The sequence below is a fragment of the Miniopterus schreibersii genome (assembly GCF_964146895.1).
Source record: "Miniopterus schreibersii genome assembly, chromosome: X".
Lineage (NCBI taxonomy): Eukaryota > Metazoa > Chordata > Mammalia > Chiroptera > Miniopteridae > Miniopterus > Miniopterus schreibersii.
The window spans coordinates 22,656,256-22,675,118 of NC_138104.1; the positions used below are offsets into that span (position 1 = coordinate 22,656,256).

Sequence of the window (18,863 nt, forward strand, 5' to 3'; positions counted from 1 at the left end):
ATAATTTTATTATTATTTTTTAACTTATTGATTTTAGAGAGAGAGATTGAGAGAGAGAGAAGGAGATATAGATTTGTTGTTCCACTTATTTATGCATGCATTGGTTGATTCTTTTATGTGACATGACCAAGGATCGAACCTGCAACCTTGGCTTATTGGAACGATGCTCTAATCCACTGAGCTACCTGGCCAGGGTGGAAGTTTTTATAAGAGTTTATTTAAGCCAAACTGGTGACATTGCCAAGAAGCAAGATCTCAAATGCTCCAGAGAATGACAGTTTTGTAGTTTCTTTTATACATTCAGAATCAAGGAAGGAATGTGAGGGAGATTACATGAAGGTAGGAGAAAGCAGAGCTAGTAAGATTGTATTACAGGATTCGTAACAAGAATATGTGCTTGCTTGAGGGTGGTTATGCCTTCCAGGAGTCTGAGAAAGAGGCATTTCAAAGGTATACTAATCTAAATGCACAAGAACAATAGATAGGGCTCACTTAATGCAAAGATTAACCTTCAGTAAGGAAGTTATAAGCTTGAGGCATGACTATGCACCATGAACTGCCCAGTTAGGAATTTCTGATGGGATCATCCAGTGAGGTCACTGAATTTACACATACCCTCTTTTCATCCACAAGGCTCAGCCATCAAGAGTAAAGTTGGAACCCAAGTAACATTAGCAAGGGCAAAAGAAGGGAGTACTTGGAGTCAGGGAGATTAACAACTGACCCCTGGGAGCTCTGGACAGGTTTGTATTTGTCACATTAACACTGGGAGCTTATTTGTCTTGTGATATAAAAGCAGCCTTTCTGACTAGCCAAGAACTGCTCCACTAAGAAAATAGAGATTTGAGGGTAGAGAGAGTAGAGAAGAGAGTAACCAGCATGAGGATTTTGGTTTCCAGAGTGTGGGAAGAAAGGTAGTGCCAGGAAGGAAGAGAATGGTGCACAAAAGAAAGTAGAATAGGAGCACAGACTTCTTAGTGAAATTTTCCAGTTTCTCTGAAGGGGGGAAAAAAAGCCTGTGGCAAAGTTATTCAAACTAAGATGCTAGTGACAAGGTGCAGCCTCTCACAGAAGTTTTGGGATTATAAAATCTGATTGCAAAAGGACAACCACATACCCCAAAGGAATGGACTTCTAATGATGGCGTTTTAGACACCCATGAGAGAAAGGAGCTAAGATATATTTAGGATAAGAGCATTTACTGAGCACCCCAGAAGTCATACTTCTGCTTACATATCTATACGACCATCCCTCCCTCAGAGAGAAGAAACAGTTTCTTTTCCCAGCACAACTGTAGTCACATGTTTTAGTGCTTTTTGCCTGCTTACCCCATGATGTCCTTCCTTTACTCCTCTGAGTGTTATGTGGGATTTGACTGGAAACACAGGAGATGGCTGAAGTTAGATGCCATGCAGCCTGGTCATTTGTGTTGTAGCACTTCCCTGAAGGGCCCTGAGGCCAGCTTTGCTTTGGACTGATTTTCTGCCAGTTTTCAGCCAGGAGCACAATGTGTTTCAAGGATAGTTGGTTAGAAGCCCAGCCACCTTGGAAAATGTGGGACGGGGGAGGGTAGAGTACAAGGTGGCTTTTCTTTCTTCTGTGGTTCCTTGCATTCTGTGTTGGCCCTCTAAAAATGTAAGGAGAGATTTGAGTCCCATGTCTCATTATTAGAGAAATTGAGGCCCAAGAGACAAAGCGGCTTGTGCAGGGATATGGAGAATGGGTACCAGGACTTGGGTTATGACTCAGTGATCCTGCCCCCTAGTTTTTTAAAAAAATTATTTAACAAAAATTGTATACATTTAAGGTGTATAATATGTTGATTTGATATGCATATACAAATTAAAAAGATTACTACACTCACCCTGGTTGCAATAAATGTGGGAGCACAGATATCTTTCCAGGTACCAATTTTATTTCTTTTCTGCACCTAGTTTTAACATAAAGAGCACAAATTTTGAGATACAAAAACTATTTTTTTGAGCTGGCTCTCTTAATAAATAACTTTGTAGCATGGGCTCAAACTTTTGGGACATCAGTAGCCTCATTTTCATTATCCTCACCCCATCCCATTAGGGATAGTAGAAGATTGAAATGAGAATAAATGGAAAAATCTCAAATTTATTGTGTAAAACTAGTATTAAACATGACAATAAGCGGTTTCCTTTTTTAAATTCTCTTTTATCTTCCTGTATTTTGCTTTCCCCCCATTTTTTATTGAGTAGATTAACAGACTCCAATGCCAGGTTACTCTGAAAGCTATTACAAGACTCTCAAGGTCATGCTTCCTCTGGAAAACCTCACCTTGTGGTTGCCTCACCGTTTATCCCTTGGTAGGGGTCCAATTCAAAACTCAATTCACATTCTTTTGAGACAAAATAATTGAAAACATTTTTTTTCCTTTGGTATTCCAGAGATTCACCAGCTCCTATGAGAATCATGGTAAATATTATTTTGTAGGTCATCCTAGTTTTCCTTCATCAAAAAATAGTGAGGCACAGCTGGTGTGTTTCAGTGGTTGAGCATCGACCCAGCAACCAAGAGATCACAGTTCAATTCCTGCTCAGGGCACATGCCAAGGTTGTGGGCTCCATCCCCAGTAGGGGGCATGCAAGAGGTAGCCAATAGAATTTTCTCTCTCATTGATGTTTCTGTCTCTCTATCCCTCTCCCTTCCTATCTCTCCAAAAATTAATAAAAACATTTTTAAAAATACTGAGATTTTGAATAATTAGAGCCCAGGAGGCAAATGCCCTGCTCCTATCCTTTCCCCAGTGGGTTTCATTCACTCCTCTCTACTTGCTGCAGCTGTCTGCTTGTGTGTTTGTGGGCAGGACCAGGACTCATAGCCCAGACCATAGCGTCAATTAGTATGAATTAAATTATTTCTAGGAGCTAAGGCTGCTTCTTTTTAAGGAAAAATTAAAGAACTTCTTTTGTTTCCTGTAAAGGGACATTAATAAGCAGTTAACATGCAAGGGGTGAGTTACTCAGAAATTGAAGCTAGATAAATTTATATAGCAAAGTATAAAATTGAGTTAGTCCCAGAATCACTGAAGCCAAAGAAAGTGCAATATCAGTTTTCTGGGCATTTTTAGGCCAAAACATTCTAGAAGGACAAGACAGCCTTCATGTCCTGTTGGTTTTGGTTTTTAAATTAAATGGTCCCTTCCTTGTTACAGGTTTGATATGATTGTCATCCTCTTTGATAGTGGCTAGGAAGGAAGATTCTAGAATCAATCAGACATCAGTTCAGATCCTGGCACTACTACTTGCAAGTTGTGTGACCTGGGGCAAGTCAATTAATTTCTTAAGCCTACTTTCCTCATCAGCAAAATGGGACAATCATAATGTCTGCATGAGAATATTATTTCTAAGAACCAATAAAATAATGTATGGAAAACCACTCACTATTGTATATGGCATATTAATTTAAGCTCAATAAGTGTTAGCTATTGAATTATTATTATTATTATTTATTATTATTATTATTATTATTATCCTTTATCATTTTCACCTACATCCTGAGCATAATTACATTCTGTATTTTTTAACAGTTGTATTGAGATATAATTTACCTATAAGATGGACTCATTTTCACTATAATTTTGACTAATGGGAAAGAAAGGATGTTTAACTCTCAAAACCTTCTGCTAATGAAACACAGCTCCCCTGATTTCTCTCCTTCCATAACCTGAAGCAGGCATTTTCCAAGCTCTGTTTGTATCTATTATTAATTTGCACCTCAATGAGTAGTTTAATCTAGGGACTTTTTCACTGTTTTTTTTTTTTTGTGTGTGTGTGTGTGTGTGTGTGTGTGTTTGTATTCACATGCACCATGCACTTTAAGGAAGCCCAGTGAAAAGACTTTTTGAGAATACTCACTTAGAGTCAACTCACCAAGTGCATTGACTTTTTGCTACATGACAGTCCTAACTAGACTCCATGGAGAAAAGAGACATGTAAGGCAGAGTCCCAGTTCTCAAAAAACAATACATACACATGTATACATATATTGATAGAAAGAAAGATGGAATTTGAGGTCAGGAGATCATATTTCAATTCCTTTTTTCATCATTCACTAGTTTGGTGACTTCAGATAAGCCTTTCAACCTCAGAAACTTGTTGCCCTCAAATGAAAAATGAAGATAAGAATCTGCCTTTCTTGATTGACAAGATTATTATGAGGCTCCATTGTAATAACGTATGTGAAATCTCTTTGTAAATTGCTAGCTAGGTGACTATAATTCACAAATATGAGTTACAATGATATTGTGCCAGATTATGTTCTTCAGACATCAGACACCTTGAAAGATCTGGATTGTGGGTTGAAGCTATTAGGGAATGCTTCCTGGAGGAAAAGGAACTTTTACTGAGCCTTCAAAATTAGATTGGACTTCAATAGGCAGAAAAGAGTGGAAGGGAGGGTGTAATTTTGGTGGAGGGATTAAAAATAACCAAAGACTCTAGAGGCTAGAACAAGTATTCAAGCACATACCAAGTGATATAAAACATGGGAAGGGATAAAGTTACCAGGGTAATTATAATATATGGTTTTTCTTCTGAAAGGACTCCCTCCTTCTAGGCAAATTAATACCTTATTCTTCTAGATTTGTTAGCTCCATCAAGGCAGGGTCTTTGTCCTTCTAGTACCTATCACAGAGAGTAGTTGCTCAATAAATATTCAACAAATAAAAAAATGGATGATGGTCATGTCAGTTGCTACTCTGGCTGCTTTAATATAGGCATACCTCAGAGTTATTGTGAGACTGGTTTCACACCACCTCAATAAAGCAAGTATCACAATAAAGCAAGTTGTAATCTTCTCGAGTGGAGAGTCTTGCCTTCGATTTGTAAAAACAAACCAAAAAAAATCAACACATATGAAGTGCAATAAAGTGAAGTAGAATAAAGCGAGGTGTGTCTGTATTTTTTGTCATCAGCCACTGAATTAGGGACTATTTTTTAACTCCCTCTAGGTGGCACATTCCCCATCTACTGTTAAGATTTATGAAATTTTTTGCAATGATGCTGATACTTGATATGGTTTTTCTCCATCCTGTCCCAGAAGACTCCTTACCCCCAGTGAACAATAAAGTGACCAGCAAGTCATGTGAGTACAATGGAACCACTTACCAACATGGTGAGCTGTTTATGGCTGAAGGACTCTTTCAGAATCGGCAACCCAATCAATGCACTCAGTGCAGCTGTTCGGTAAGACCCTGCATCATAATGTCCCTGCTAGTTTCTACCCAAATAAGAGAGCTTCCTCTGTACTTATTCCTTTGGTTTGAGCCTACATGTAGGCGTTTGAATGGAAGATGAAGTGCATTTAAATCATAGCATCCTTGCCAATCCAAACTCCCTGATTTCATCCACCCTGAATAACTGTTGGAGAGGTCAGACCCAGTCATATCCTGGTCTTAAGTCTTTAGGACTGCTTAAATGGACTGTGATGAGCTGGTGGTCTTGATACACACTTTTTAAAAAAACAATAGTTATACCACTAGAGCCTTCATCTGAAGAACTCAATTATTTGAAGCTCTGGGGATGCTATATGTATAAAAGCCACTGACACCATCTAGGGCTACTCAGTGTAGTTCACAAGAAAATGGGGAATCTCTTGGTTTCATCTCTGAAGTATTCTATTAACCAGTTCATCCCTGGTCCTCTGCAATGAGAACTTTCTTGACAAAACATGATTGATCCTGTGACATTACTTGTCAAAAGAATGTGTATACTTTAGCAGTAAAGTATACTGATTATATCTTCATCTAACTGTGCAGTCCAAAGAATAAAATAGAGCCAGAAAATGGAGTAAAATGGGTATTTAAACTGAAGTGTGAGAGAATGAAGTTAGATGTAGAAACAACTGTTTTTCCTCTAAGGGGCATTTAACTTCGGATTGCCAAGGGTGACTATAATTCACAGATATGAGTTACAGTGATTTTCAAGTGCTAGATTGTGGGTTTCAGACATCAGACGCCTTGAAAGATCCAGATCATGGGCTGGATCTAAAAACTCCATAGGGATTTTCAGTAAAAATATAGTATCTCAGTAGTTTGGGATAATTTGGTTGTGGTCTTGCCTTCCTGACCTTTCAGAAACCCTTCTAGCCCCGAATTATAAGCTTCTAAGAACTAAGGAAAGGCTTAAGAAATAATGTTTGGAACAGAGAACTTTAGGTAATGGAGATTATGCAAAGACAGACATAACAGCAAGTAAATTTGATCCTCTCCTTTGTCTCATTCTGGACTGAACTGTCAATTCAGATCATTTGTATAGTTTTGTATTGCCCCAGAGAACTTGTCTCCTAGGTTTGGAAAGGAGGCTAGTGAGAGTTACAAAAGGTGGCTATCAAGCAAATCCACATTCTCTGAAATCTCCAACATCCAGCTGAGGTATGATGGGGGCCAAGAGATACAATGAACAGAAGACAGAAGAACAAGACTGTATTTGGTGGTTCAGAGGCCCATGGCAGTCCTCACACTGACCACTTTGTGCCATCTTAGACCAGGATGCACAAAGAGAATTGACAACTCTTATGTGACTTAGTCTTTGGTGTGGTAAACTAGTAAATAGAACAAAATAATGCCTAGTAAAATTTAGGAAGTACCTAGAACAGACTGTGGGAGAGCAGTGGGGAAGGACATGCCATGTTTTGAACCTCTTCTCATCCCAGGTAACTAGCTAAGCCTCCTTCTGCTTTAATTCTGTTTCTTCTTGGCAGGAGGGAAATGTGTACTGTGGTCTCAAGACTTGTCCCAAATTAATCTGTGCATTCCCAGTCTCTGTTCCGGATTCCTGCTGCCGGGTATGTAGAGGTAGGTATCTCATATCCCAAGACCCATGGTGCTTGCTGCCAATCTGAATAGCAAGACTTAGAAGAGAGGAAAATATCTGCCCATTGTCTTAGGGAAAGTGAATTTTCTATGGTAGCCTTAGTTTGCAAGGATGCTTTCATACACAAAAGGAAAAAATAAATAAAAGCATTGATTTTAAGGGCTACCACTTGAAAGAAACTATACAGGAGTGTCAGGAGGCAAGGTAGGAGTCATCTACTGTGAAAGCAAATGTCTTTATCTCTCTTTCCTTAATCCCTTCTAGTTTAGCCCTCAAGATATTGTATTGTACAACACAAGCCATTTCCATGCACAGCCTTAAAAGACAGAATGGGCCTTGCAAAGCATTGACATGACCATTTTGAAGACTGTGCAGGGCAATTTTGTATATATTTATAAAATCCCATGATAGGATTGTGATAAACTCAATAAAAGCAAAATGTAAAACATAATTTTCTCAAATTATATCTAAAATGGAATCTTCATTTTCTCAAGCCAGTTTTTTCTTTCTTTGGCTTCCATTGATTTGATATTGAATGACACCACTTTTTATCCTAGGTTCCTAAGATCAAACATAACCACCATTAATTTCTACTTTATTACTTCTTCTCAAATTACCACATCTATTAGCAGTTCTATTGCCCTCCCTTTCCCTGCTTTCTCTATGAAAGTATCCTAATGTTGTCTTCTTTCTTTCCATCCAATCAACATATTTATTGAGCATGCACTGTATGCTATATGCTCAGCATGGTGCTAGAAGCTGGATACATATTGTTGAGCATAATAGACATACAGGGCACCTGCCATACTCTATAGCATCTTTATATGAATTACAAAAGGGATCCCCTTACCTAAGATACTTTGCTGCCATTTGCCAGAAAATCCTTGTGAATACACCACTCAGCTGCGACACCCTTTTGGAGTACACAACCTGTAAAACCATATCTGGCATGTATAGCAGCAAAGATATGTTCTTTACTCTTATGGAACTCACATTCTACCAGAGAAAACAAATAATGCACAAAAAGTAAATAAATATCTAAATATGAACAGTTTAAGTACAGTTGGTCCTCCATATCCATAGGTTAGGCATCTGCAGGTTCAACCAACTACAGATTTAAATATTTGGAGGAAGAAACAACCAGAAGTTTTCCAAAATCAAAATTTGAATTCTCCGTGTACTGAGCACTATGCTGAACCCACATGAATGAAGTGGTGTATAGGCATACCGTGCTGTAGCCTGTAGGTAAATATGGGTTATATGCAAATACACAATTTTATATGAGCGACTTGAGCATTCTCAGATATAGGTACCTGCTGGTGGAGAATCCTGAACCAACCCTCTGGGGATACTGAGGGACAACTGTACTATGAAGGAAATAAAAAAGGACTGATATAGAAAATAAGAGGTGAGGGCATTTAGGTTGAGTGATTGGGAAGGCCTCTGTGAGATAACATTTAAGCTCAGACTTAAAAGATGAAAAGGAGCCATCCATGCAAACATCCTGAGGGTAGATCATTCTAAGCAGAAAGAAAAGCAAGTTTAAAAGCCTCGACAGAGAAGAGCTTAGAGTATTCAAGGAATCTAAGGATAAGTGAGGCTGGAATATAGTGTTTGTGGTCAAAATTGGCATGAGATGAAGCTTGAGAGGTGAATAGGAATCAGACTATGCAGGATATTCAAGGCCATAGGGAGGAGTTCGGATTTCAGTTTTTAAGTGCATTGGGAAGCCATTGAGAGGTTATATACAGGGGCATGACATGATGCAGTTATGTCTTTAAAGATCTCACCGGTTGTTGTGTCCAGACTAGATTGGAGGGAGGCTCAATAAAGCAAGTGGAGAGACCAGGAAGAAGGTGAGTCGGGTAGTCTCACTAGTGTGGAAGGGCAGATGTCTAGTCTGGGGGCACAGTACTAAGTAATGGTTCAAATGGAGCCTCTGGAGCCAGGCTGCCTTGGGTCTCATCCCAACCCTGCTACTATCTAGCTGGGTGATTATGAGAAATGTACTCAAGCTCTCTAACAATATTTAAAGTGAGGGTAATGTTAACACCTGCCTCCAAATGGTTGTGAGGTTTAAGTGAGATAATGCAGGAAGAAGACCTAGCACAGTGTCTTGCATATAATGCAAATTTGGTTAAAAAAAAAAAAAATTAAAAGGACAAATTTGAAATATATTTAGAGCATTGATTCTCAACCATGTGTACATATTGGAATTACCTTGGTAAATTTATGTCCAGTCCTGGGGAGTGGGTGTGACAGAGATAATTCCAGTGTGCAGCCAAGGTTGAGAAAAACTGAAAGGGAATCCTATAATTTTATAGGATTTGCTGGTAGGGAATGAACATACATTACTACCAGCTTAATTTTCCCAAAAGATAGCCTTAACCATGATATACCCCTGCTCAAAAGTCTTTATGCTAACACATATACTTAACTATATTCCAGTCACCGTTCTAAGCACTTTACAAATATGAACTCATTTAATCCTGTGATCCTCATTTTATAGATAATGAAACTGAAGCAAAGAGAGCTTAAAATCTTGTTCAAGGTCTCATACATAGTTATTACAATATTACTTACTATATTCCCTATGTTGTACTTTACATCCCCATGACTATTTTGTAACTACCAATTTTTACTTCTTAATCCCTTCACCTTTTTCACTATGTATGGTGTCAGGTAGATACTGGAAATATTGGGAGGAACACTTTGTAAAGTATGTGATTGTCTAACCACTATACTGTACACCTGAAACTAATACAAAATCATATTGAGCCCGGCCAGGCGTGGCTCAGTGGTTGAGCATCGACCTAGGATCCAGGCAATTGGGGTTTGATTCCAGGTCAGGGCACATGCCTGGGTTGTGGGCTTGATCAATGACTCTCTCATCATTGATGTTTCTATCTCTCTCTCCCTCTCCTTTCCTCTCTCTGAAATCAATCAATAATAATAATAATAATAATAATAATATTGAATGTAAACTATAATTAAAAGAAATTTTTTATTTTTTAAAAAAAACCTTGTCCAAGGTCATGTAGCTAGTGAATCAAGGAACTAAGATTTGGACCCTGGAAGTCTGGCTCCATATTTCTGGCTCTTAACCAGCTACTGTGCCACTGGAAAGAACAGCTAACTCCCTGTTGCCAGTAGAATACAAGTCAACCCCCTGACTCTGGCACTGAAGGCCTTCTGAGCTCTAGCCTCAATGTACTTTTATAGCACCACATTGTTCCATTCATGCACCTCAGATTCCACTCACATTATTTCTGTACATTTATACTTTTGCTCTCACCTCTGCCCCTCAGTATTTCTTAAACTTTAATGTGCTTCAGAATCACCTGAAGAACTTGTTGAAATTCAGATCCTTGAGCCATATTACAAAAATTCTGATTCAGTGGCCTTGGAGTGGGGCCCCAGGGTGTGCATTTTAGCAGGCCCCATCATCCATCTTGATGCAGGTAGTCTACAGACCACTGCTTTGAGAAACCACTCTTAAGCCCTTGTAGATGACTGGGAGTGGCCCAAAATGATAGTTCCCATCTTGTTTTAGTGCACTTAAATTGAGACTGTTAGAAGTCCAAAACCTGAGTAAGCCAATAGAAAATTAACCAATGGCAGTCTGTGACTGTTTAGAGCACTTAGTTCCAAACATATGGCAACCAATTTGGGGGTGAATGAGTGGAGGCTATTTCATGATGAGGAACTGGGAGGGGAAGGAGGCAAAATGGCTACCTAGGCAACAACTTCACATGTTTACTAAGGGTTGGAAGGAGAGAGTGTTTTTTTCTTTCTGGAAAACTCTCTCTCCACCTCTGCCTATGAAAATCCTGCCAGTCCCTCAGGACTTAGTTCAAATGCAGGCCTCTCAGATTCTAATACAAGTAATCCTCAGGTCACATTTTGATAAATACCAGCTGGAAGGTCTTTCTCTTTTCTCTGCCTTCCCAGCTCCATTTCTAATTCCTTCACCCCTAAATCCTGCTTATCCTTAAATACTTTCTCCTCCATAAACCTTTTTAAAATTTTTTATTAAAGTATAGTTATTACACAATATTTTATTAGTTTCAGGTGATTCATACATTTATCTACCTTATGTATCTAACATAGTGATTCAACACTTATCTCCCTTATGATGTGATCACCATGATAAGTCTAGTAATAATCAGTCACTGTGCAAAGTTGTTATAATATTATTGACTATATTCTCCCTGCTATATTCCATATACCCATGGTTTATTTATTTTATAACTGGAAGTTATTAATTCTGAAAATTAAGAGTAAAGCTCCCTTCTCTCTAGGACCCCTCAGCACCTCACCTGTGCTTCTCCAGTAGCATTTATTACCTTGTCATATTTTGTCTTTTGTTATTTGTGCCTATGTCTTATCATCCCTACCAATGTGTAAGCTCATTAACTGAGAAACTATCTATGGTTCATCTTTTTTTTTCTCCCACTATGTTTGGCACAGAGTAGATGCTTTTTGAATGAATGTACAGTAGCTGGGAAACATTGCCAGAAAGTTAGCTATGGTTTGAATTAGATGCCATTAAATATGATTTTATTGTTGTGCTTTCATCCTCTGAATTACTGATTGACTGTGGTAGATTGTAGTGATTATACATTGGTTCATGTTCAATAAGAAATTACCTGGTGAGAAATCCAACATGGTGGCAGACTGAGTGGAAGCTACACTGACACTCTCCCAGGATCAAGCTGGAATTAAAAGTAAAATACAGAAAAACCATTCTGAATAATCAACTGCAACTGAAGACTAGCTGGAGAGCACCCTCATAACCAAGGACAAAAAGTGGAGACCGCATAGAGACTGGTAGAAAGTGCGGAGGTGCAAGAGGGCTGGCTGAAAGTCCGGAGGGATATCTCAACTATTGGGGGTTCCCACTGAGGACTCTGAGATCTAAACCCCAAGTTGGGCTGCTCAACTCAGAGTACCAGAACTGAGAAAGTTACCCACATAACATCTGACTGTGAAAAGCAGCAGGGTTTCTGTCTGCTAGGCAGAGAGGCTAGAAATGCAGGCACCCTCTTAAAGGGCCAATGCATAAAGTTTTGTGTGTAGCCACCACTCACTTTGGGCTCCAGAGGAGGCATAGTGGACTAGAGCAGTGTGAGGAGAATCCAGGGGGGTTGGATGGGGGAATAGATTTCACAGGGTACCCATCTGGACCCCGGTGCTGAGTCATTCTCCCATATGGCAGAGGACCTCTTTCTCAGGCAGACATTTACCTTCTAAGCAGCTTTTGCCTGGGGGTGGGGGGAAATTGCCTCACCCTGCTGGAAAAATCTCTGGCCCCACCCTGTGGAGTTTTTACAGCCTGAGGCTCATTAAGAGACTGAATAACAGCCTCTGGGTGCCTTGAATCTTTGCCTGATTTGCTTCTGGACCCAGGGTTTGGAAAAGCAGACATTGGTGCACATTTTGGTCCTGTCTAAACACACCTAGCCCCAGCAGAGGAAACCAGAAGCTATGGAATGTGAAAAACTTCAAACAGGGCACTCAAGGCCAGTCAAAAACAGCGTCTGACTTGGCCTGCAGCAGAGACCATCCAAAAGACTGGGAGTCCTAGCAGATCTTCCTAATACATAGAAACAAATCCAAACAGGGAGCCAAAATGGGGAGACAAAAAAACAAGCCCCAAATGAAAGAACAAAAGAATTGTCCAGAAGAAGAGCTAAATGAAATGGAGATAAGCACTCTATCAGATATAGAGTTCAGAATAATGATCATAAAGATGCTCAACAGCATGAAAAAAGATACAGAAACTATGAAGGAAATTAAGAATGACATAATAGAAATAAAAAAATTAGAAGGAATAAACAGTAGATTGGGGGAAGCTGAGGATCAGATCAGTGAATTAGAAGACAGGGTAGAAAAAGTCACTCAATCAGAGATCCAAAAAGAAAAAACAATTAAAAAACAGGAGGACAGTTTAAGAGAGCTGTGAGACAACATGAAACATAACAATATTGACATCATAGGAGTACCAGAAGAGGTTGAAAGTAATCAAGGGCTAGGGAAGCTGTTTGAAGAAATAATGGCAGAAAATTTCCCTAACCTGGTGAAGAAAAAAGTCACACAAGTTTAGGAGGCACAGAGTCTTAAGCAAGAAGAACCCAAAGAAGCCCACGCCCCAACACATCATAATTCAAATGCCAAATTTAAAGACAAAGAAAGACTATTAAAGCCAGCTAGAGAAAAGCAATGTGTTACCGACAAAGGAGCTCCCATAAGGCTGTCAGTTGATTTCTCATCAGAAACTCTACAGGCCAGAAGGGAATGGCATGAAGGTTTTAAGGTAATGCAAAACAAGGATCTGAAACCAAGACTACTCTATCCAGCAAGGTTATCATTCAAAATAGATGGTGAATTACAGAGCCTTCTAGACAAAAAAAAAAGCTAAAGGAATTTATCACTACCAAACCAGCATTGCAAGCAATGTTAAAAGGACTGCTGTAATAAGAGGTTGAAATAGAGAGAATGAGAAACATTGGCATGAAGAAATAAAATGGCAATAGGTAAGTACCTCTCAATAATAACCTTAAATATAAATGAATTTAAATATCCTAATCAAAAGGCATAAGGCAGCTGAATGGATAAGAAAACAAGACCCAAATATATGCTGTCTACAAGAGACTCACTTCAGAACAAAAGACTCACACAGGCTGGAGAGAAAAAAAAAAAAAACTTCTGGAGGACCTTAAAGGAGAGATTGGCAGCAATACAGTCATAGTTGGGGACTTTAACACCCCACTTACTTTATTGGGTAGATCGTCCAGACAAAAAATCAACAAGGAAACAGTGACTGTAAATGACACACTAGATCACATGGATTTAAATGACATTTACAAAACATTTCACCCCAAAGCTGCAGAAAATACGTTCTTCTCCAGTGCACATGGAACATTCTTAAAGACAGACTACATGTTAGGACACAAAAGAAGTCTCTAGAAGTTCAAGAAGATTGAAATCATTTCAAGCAACTTCTCAGGGATTTACACAATGGAATACTATGCAGCTGCAAAAACGAAGGATCCTTTACCCTTTGAGACAGCATGGTGGGACCTGGAGAGTATTATGCTATGCATAATAAGCTAGTAAAAGAAAGACAAGTGTCACGTGACCTTTCTCATATGTGGAATCTAATGAACAAAATAAACTGATGTACAAAATAGATCCAGAGATATAGAAGCATAGAACAGACTGATGAATCCCAGAGGGAAGTGGGTGAGTGGGTGGGGAGAGATTAATATAAGAATTTATATACATATAAGCATTACCCATGGACACAGACAATAATCGGGTGAAAGCCTGGGGGAGGGGTACACGGGGGAGGTGACATTTGTAATACTTTCAACAATAAAGATAAATTTAAAAAAAAAGAAATTACTTGGTATCATTTCTGATCCCAGTGTTGTTGTTTTTTCTGCATCTCCCTTAAAAATTTTATAGCTAATATTTCTTTTTTAAAGAAATGACTTTATTCTGAGTATCAGTATTTGTTCATCCCTTTTAATATGCTTCTTGTAGCAGCCCTCACAAGTCAATATGGATTTACTTGTGGCCTAATTTGATTTATGCTTCAATAAGGCCCTGGATATTTTGTAACCTGTTTCTAAAGTGTGTGTACTGTACCTCAGTACAGTTATTACAATTCAGCCAGGGAAGATGGGTACTTTACTCCTCGCCTCTTTTTCCAATCCTTCCCTCAACTTAATTTGAGTCTGCTCCAAAGGGAAGAGAGTCCATACTGAGCAGAGATATATACGTGGTTGCTAATATAACCAGCTAGTTGCTATAATCCATTTCTTAAGCTGAGATTTTTTTTTTTTTTTGAGAATAGGACATGTGAAATCTAAACTGAAGAACAATTAATAAAAGAATGGAAACTGCAAAAATACATATTACTGCATCTGAGAGGCAATGTAGTGCAAAGGACATAGCTCTGAAGCCAGGTCGACATAGATTTGACATAGCAGAGCCACCACCTACTAGAGATGTTACCTTGGGCAAGCTACTTTACCACTCAGAATCTCGGCTTTCTCAGCTAAGAAAATGGAGATTATAATATCTATGATCCATGGAAAGGTTGTAAAAATTAACTGAGATGACATAGAGTGCTAATAGATGGTCTGGTACGGAGTTACTGCTTAATAAGTGATAATTATTCTATGAAATAGAATATGTACTTATTACATTTAATACATTTGTTTTTAAATATATTTACTATATTTATTACCCTGGGGTTAAGTAGAATTGCACCTTCTTTATCTCCAGTAGTTTTGCCTTTTTATTTGCTTAATTTCCATATACAGATTTTTTTTTCTAGTCCTTGTGTAACAGATCTTGGAACTAATCATCTTCTCAACAGTTCTCTTGTCACAATTTAAATCATGTCCTTAGAAGCAACAGATAAAAGCTGTTATTACTAGTTATGTATTGCCCCTTCACATGGTTGACAGTTCATTAAGTCCTTTCTTTGCTAGCCTAAATAAAGCATTCTCTTACATCTTTCCCTATAAAGACTAAATCCTACAGTTTCATAAAATTGATGCCTTTTCTCTGCCTTTAATATCTTTGCATCTTTCAGTTGTATATGTGATTGAGTCTCCTTTGAAGTTTTAATTTTTGAAGCACCTAGTTATTTTTTTTCTGTTGAGATGGTGTTTTTACAAAGGTATATCTTGTATAAGCATATTACTCATACGGGAGTGAATCTAGACACACTTCTCCTCTATGCTGGTCATTCTAATTGCAGACAAAATACTGCAGAAGAAATAACCTTTTAAGTGATGAAATTGCAAACCTTAATATAAAGGGTCTTATTGAAACCGGCTTTCTGCACTGTCACCAAACACTAATGGATGCCGTTCTTCCTGGGTCAGACAGCAATATTAGCCACAGATTGAATCTCAACCCCAGTTGTTTAAACATGTCTTTGAGGCTAGGACAGTCAGGAGAGTGTTGGCAGGGTGTATGTCATTGCTGGCACTTCAGCAAACCTCATCTGGAATAGAAGTGTAGCACAAACAGCCACTGGAACCTTAAGGAAAACTTTATCAGGAGGAAACATCTCTTCAGAGATTGTATGGCTGCCACATTCTGGGCAGGCAGGCCTCAAACCCAAACCCACACTTAGCTTCCCTCTACCGTTTATCATTTCTGCTTCCTGTCTCTTGTTTATCTTGCCAAAACAAAGGGAAAGGCTATATATTTGGACTCTAGACAAGGGAGAGGTCTTCAGGGTAGGCTATCGGCTGTATTGAGAGCCAAGCTTGCGTTTGGTGGATGGTGTACATGTGTAGCACCTACTATGTGCCATGCAGTGGTTGAAGGACTTAGATGTATAATAACTCATTTGATCTTCACAATAAAGTAGAAACAATTATTATCCACATTTTATAGATGAGGAAACTAAGAGAAGTTCAAGTGATTTGTCCAAGAATACATGTTAGTAAGTGGCAGAGCCAGAATTTAAAACTTTTCAGCCTGGTTCTAGAGTCCCAAATTCTTACAATACCTGGTAGAAGCCATTCATAGGGATGTGACAAGGGCCTCTCCTAGTGAAGAGAAGTGAAGGGGGAGAGAGGACGTGTGTGGCACACTGGCATAAGCAGATAATTTTAAGATCACTCTATCCATCTTTCCCCATCAAAGCCTCCAACTGCCCAATCCTAACTATAGGGGAACACCTTTCCCTTTTTCTAGGCTTAAAGATGCCTGAATGTAAATATCTACCTTCTTTCGTTCAGCAAACATTTGTCAAGGATCCACTAAGCACCTGGCACTATTCTGGTGATGGATATACAGTGGTGAACCAAACACATGAAACCTGCCCTGGCAGAGTTTAATGGGGAAGACAGATATTTATCAAATAATAACACATGTAAATATAAAATTGCAACTGTACCACACGATAAAAAGAAAAATGTTATAAAAGCCAGTCATTGAGAGGGGTCTACCTAGTCAAGGAGGTGAAGGAAGACTCCTAGGAATCTTTCTAGCCTCAATTCAAACTACATACATCTTCAATTTCTGTACCCCAGGGTAAGGGAGGACTTACTTCCTTAACTTTTGAGTCATTCCTATTTGTCCTATCCTCCCAGGATCCCTAATTTTTTATTATACCATGAAACTAGCCACCTCATCCTGTAAGAGTGTCTATAATGTTCTGTCATTGTACATGCTGCACAATACTCTAGCTTTTTCTTCTTAAGGAACTCCTTGATCGTGTCGGCCAGTGCCTAGCATTTCTTGCCATATTATCCAATCACAGCTCACCAGCTATTTGTTTAAAAATTCTTATTTTTCAATTATAGTTGACATAAAATATTACATTAGTTGCAGGTGTGCAATATAGTAATTAAACATTTATTTAACTTACAAAGTGATTGCCCCAGTAAGTCTAGTGCCCATTTGACACCATACATAGTTATTACAATACTACTGACTATATTCCCTATGCTGTGCTTTACATCCCCATGACTGTTTTTAAAACTGGCAACATGGATGGACCTAGAGGATATTATTCTAACTGAAATAAGCCTTCAGCTTGTTTTTAAAGTCCCTCTGTAAAACAACCTGACACCTCTTTCACCTACTACTCATCCTCAGGTCTCTGACACCAACACACACATCTTCTCCTCTAGGCTGGCTATTCTCTTTGTCCTATAATACCTTAAGTTCTTTCCATCTTCACTCCTGTTATGTGCCTGTCTTAGCTCTTACTCCCCACAAGCTTGAACTAGCTTCTCTCCTCTCTTTTACCAATTAGGATCCTACCCATTTTTTTAAAAAATATATATCTTTATTGATTTCAGAGGGAAGAAAGGAGAGGGAGAGAGAGAGAGATAGAAACATCAATGATGAGAGAGTCACTGATTGGCTGCCTCCTGCACACCCTCGACTGGGGATCCAGCCCACAACCCGGGCATGTGCCCTGACCGGGAATGGAACCCTGATCGCCTGGATCCTAGGTCGGCGCTCAACTGCTGAGCCACGCCCGACCGGGCAGGATCCTACCCATTTTTCAGAAGCATAAGTGAAGAAGTCACACCTCTTCTAAACAGTTCTGCCTAATTAATCTAGTCCTCATTGATCTCCTTCCTTGACTATTTTTAGTGCTTACTCTGGTTAGTAGCATTTTAAAATATTTTTTTGTATTGTTTATTGTTTCATGGGATTTGGTTCCTCAAGTGGGAAGCTCTATAAGTAAAGGACTATCTTCATCTTCCTCTGTTTCCCCTCCTAGTATTAAGCATATCTTTTGTAATGGATTTATTTTTTAAAAAGGAGAGCTACAGTTATAAAAACCTCTTGACTGTGCCACAAGTGCAGTCCTGGCTAGGGAGGCAGGAGAAATGACTGAACTTACAACTTACTCAACCCAAGCTCATTTATCCAACAGATCTCTAATGAGCCCAAGAAGAAAACTGAATCTATTTTATGAAATTGAGATATTATGCTAACTCCTTCAAGGTAACTAAAACTAGAAGAAACTATTTAAAATCAGTTTGTCAGTGTTCATGACAACTGCCGTGATACCTAAGACTCTTGATTTGTCTTTCAAAAAGCAGCAAAGTTACACATCAAATGCCATCTTGACTGGGACCCAGAGATCTTGAGGTAAATGGTCTGTGAGATATTTCCTCTCTTTACATCATAAAAATCTACCAACGTTTTCAAAATTTTTCAAAATTAAAGAAACTGGAGAAAATAACAGCAAAGTCAAATATAGATCCTCACATATCAATCTAGAGTTGTTTTTGTTCTTGCCCACATTTTCTGCAGACACACTACTATTTCCTGGTCATAATGATAGGAAAAAAATAAGGAATTTTACTTAAAAATTAACTTAATAATTTTTGAGATGTATGCTCTCACTTAAACTTCAAAATGTATTGAAATATTGTGATCTTTTCATAGTTATAAAAGTCTGGCTGCCAATGGTAATCCATTTTCAAAACTGAATCATTCATGTTCATGAAGATGAGATCATCTTAG

At 38.7% G+C, this 18,863-nt stretch overlaps 1 protein-coding gene across 4 annotated transcripts in view; it reads left to right on the forward strand.

Annotated features, from left to right (window-relative positions):
• The window catches only part of CHRDL1 (chordin like 1), a 122,372-nt gene that overhangs the window by 68,034 nt on the left and 35,475 nt on the right, over nt 1-18,863 (forward strand). For 2 of the 4 annotated variants that reach the window (XM_081125786.1, XM_081125788.1), the window contains exons 5-6: nt 5,071-5,213; nt 6,730-6,823. In XM_081125786.1, the coding sequence (XP_080981912.1) occupies nt 5,071-5,213; nt 6,730-6,823 (237 nt within the window). Of the gene's footprint in view, nt 1-5,067; nt 5,214-6,729; nt 6,824-18,863 lie in introns of all 4 variants that reach the window. The other 2 variants (XM_081125785.1, XM_081125787.1) reach the window with 1 other exon arrangement.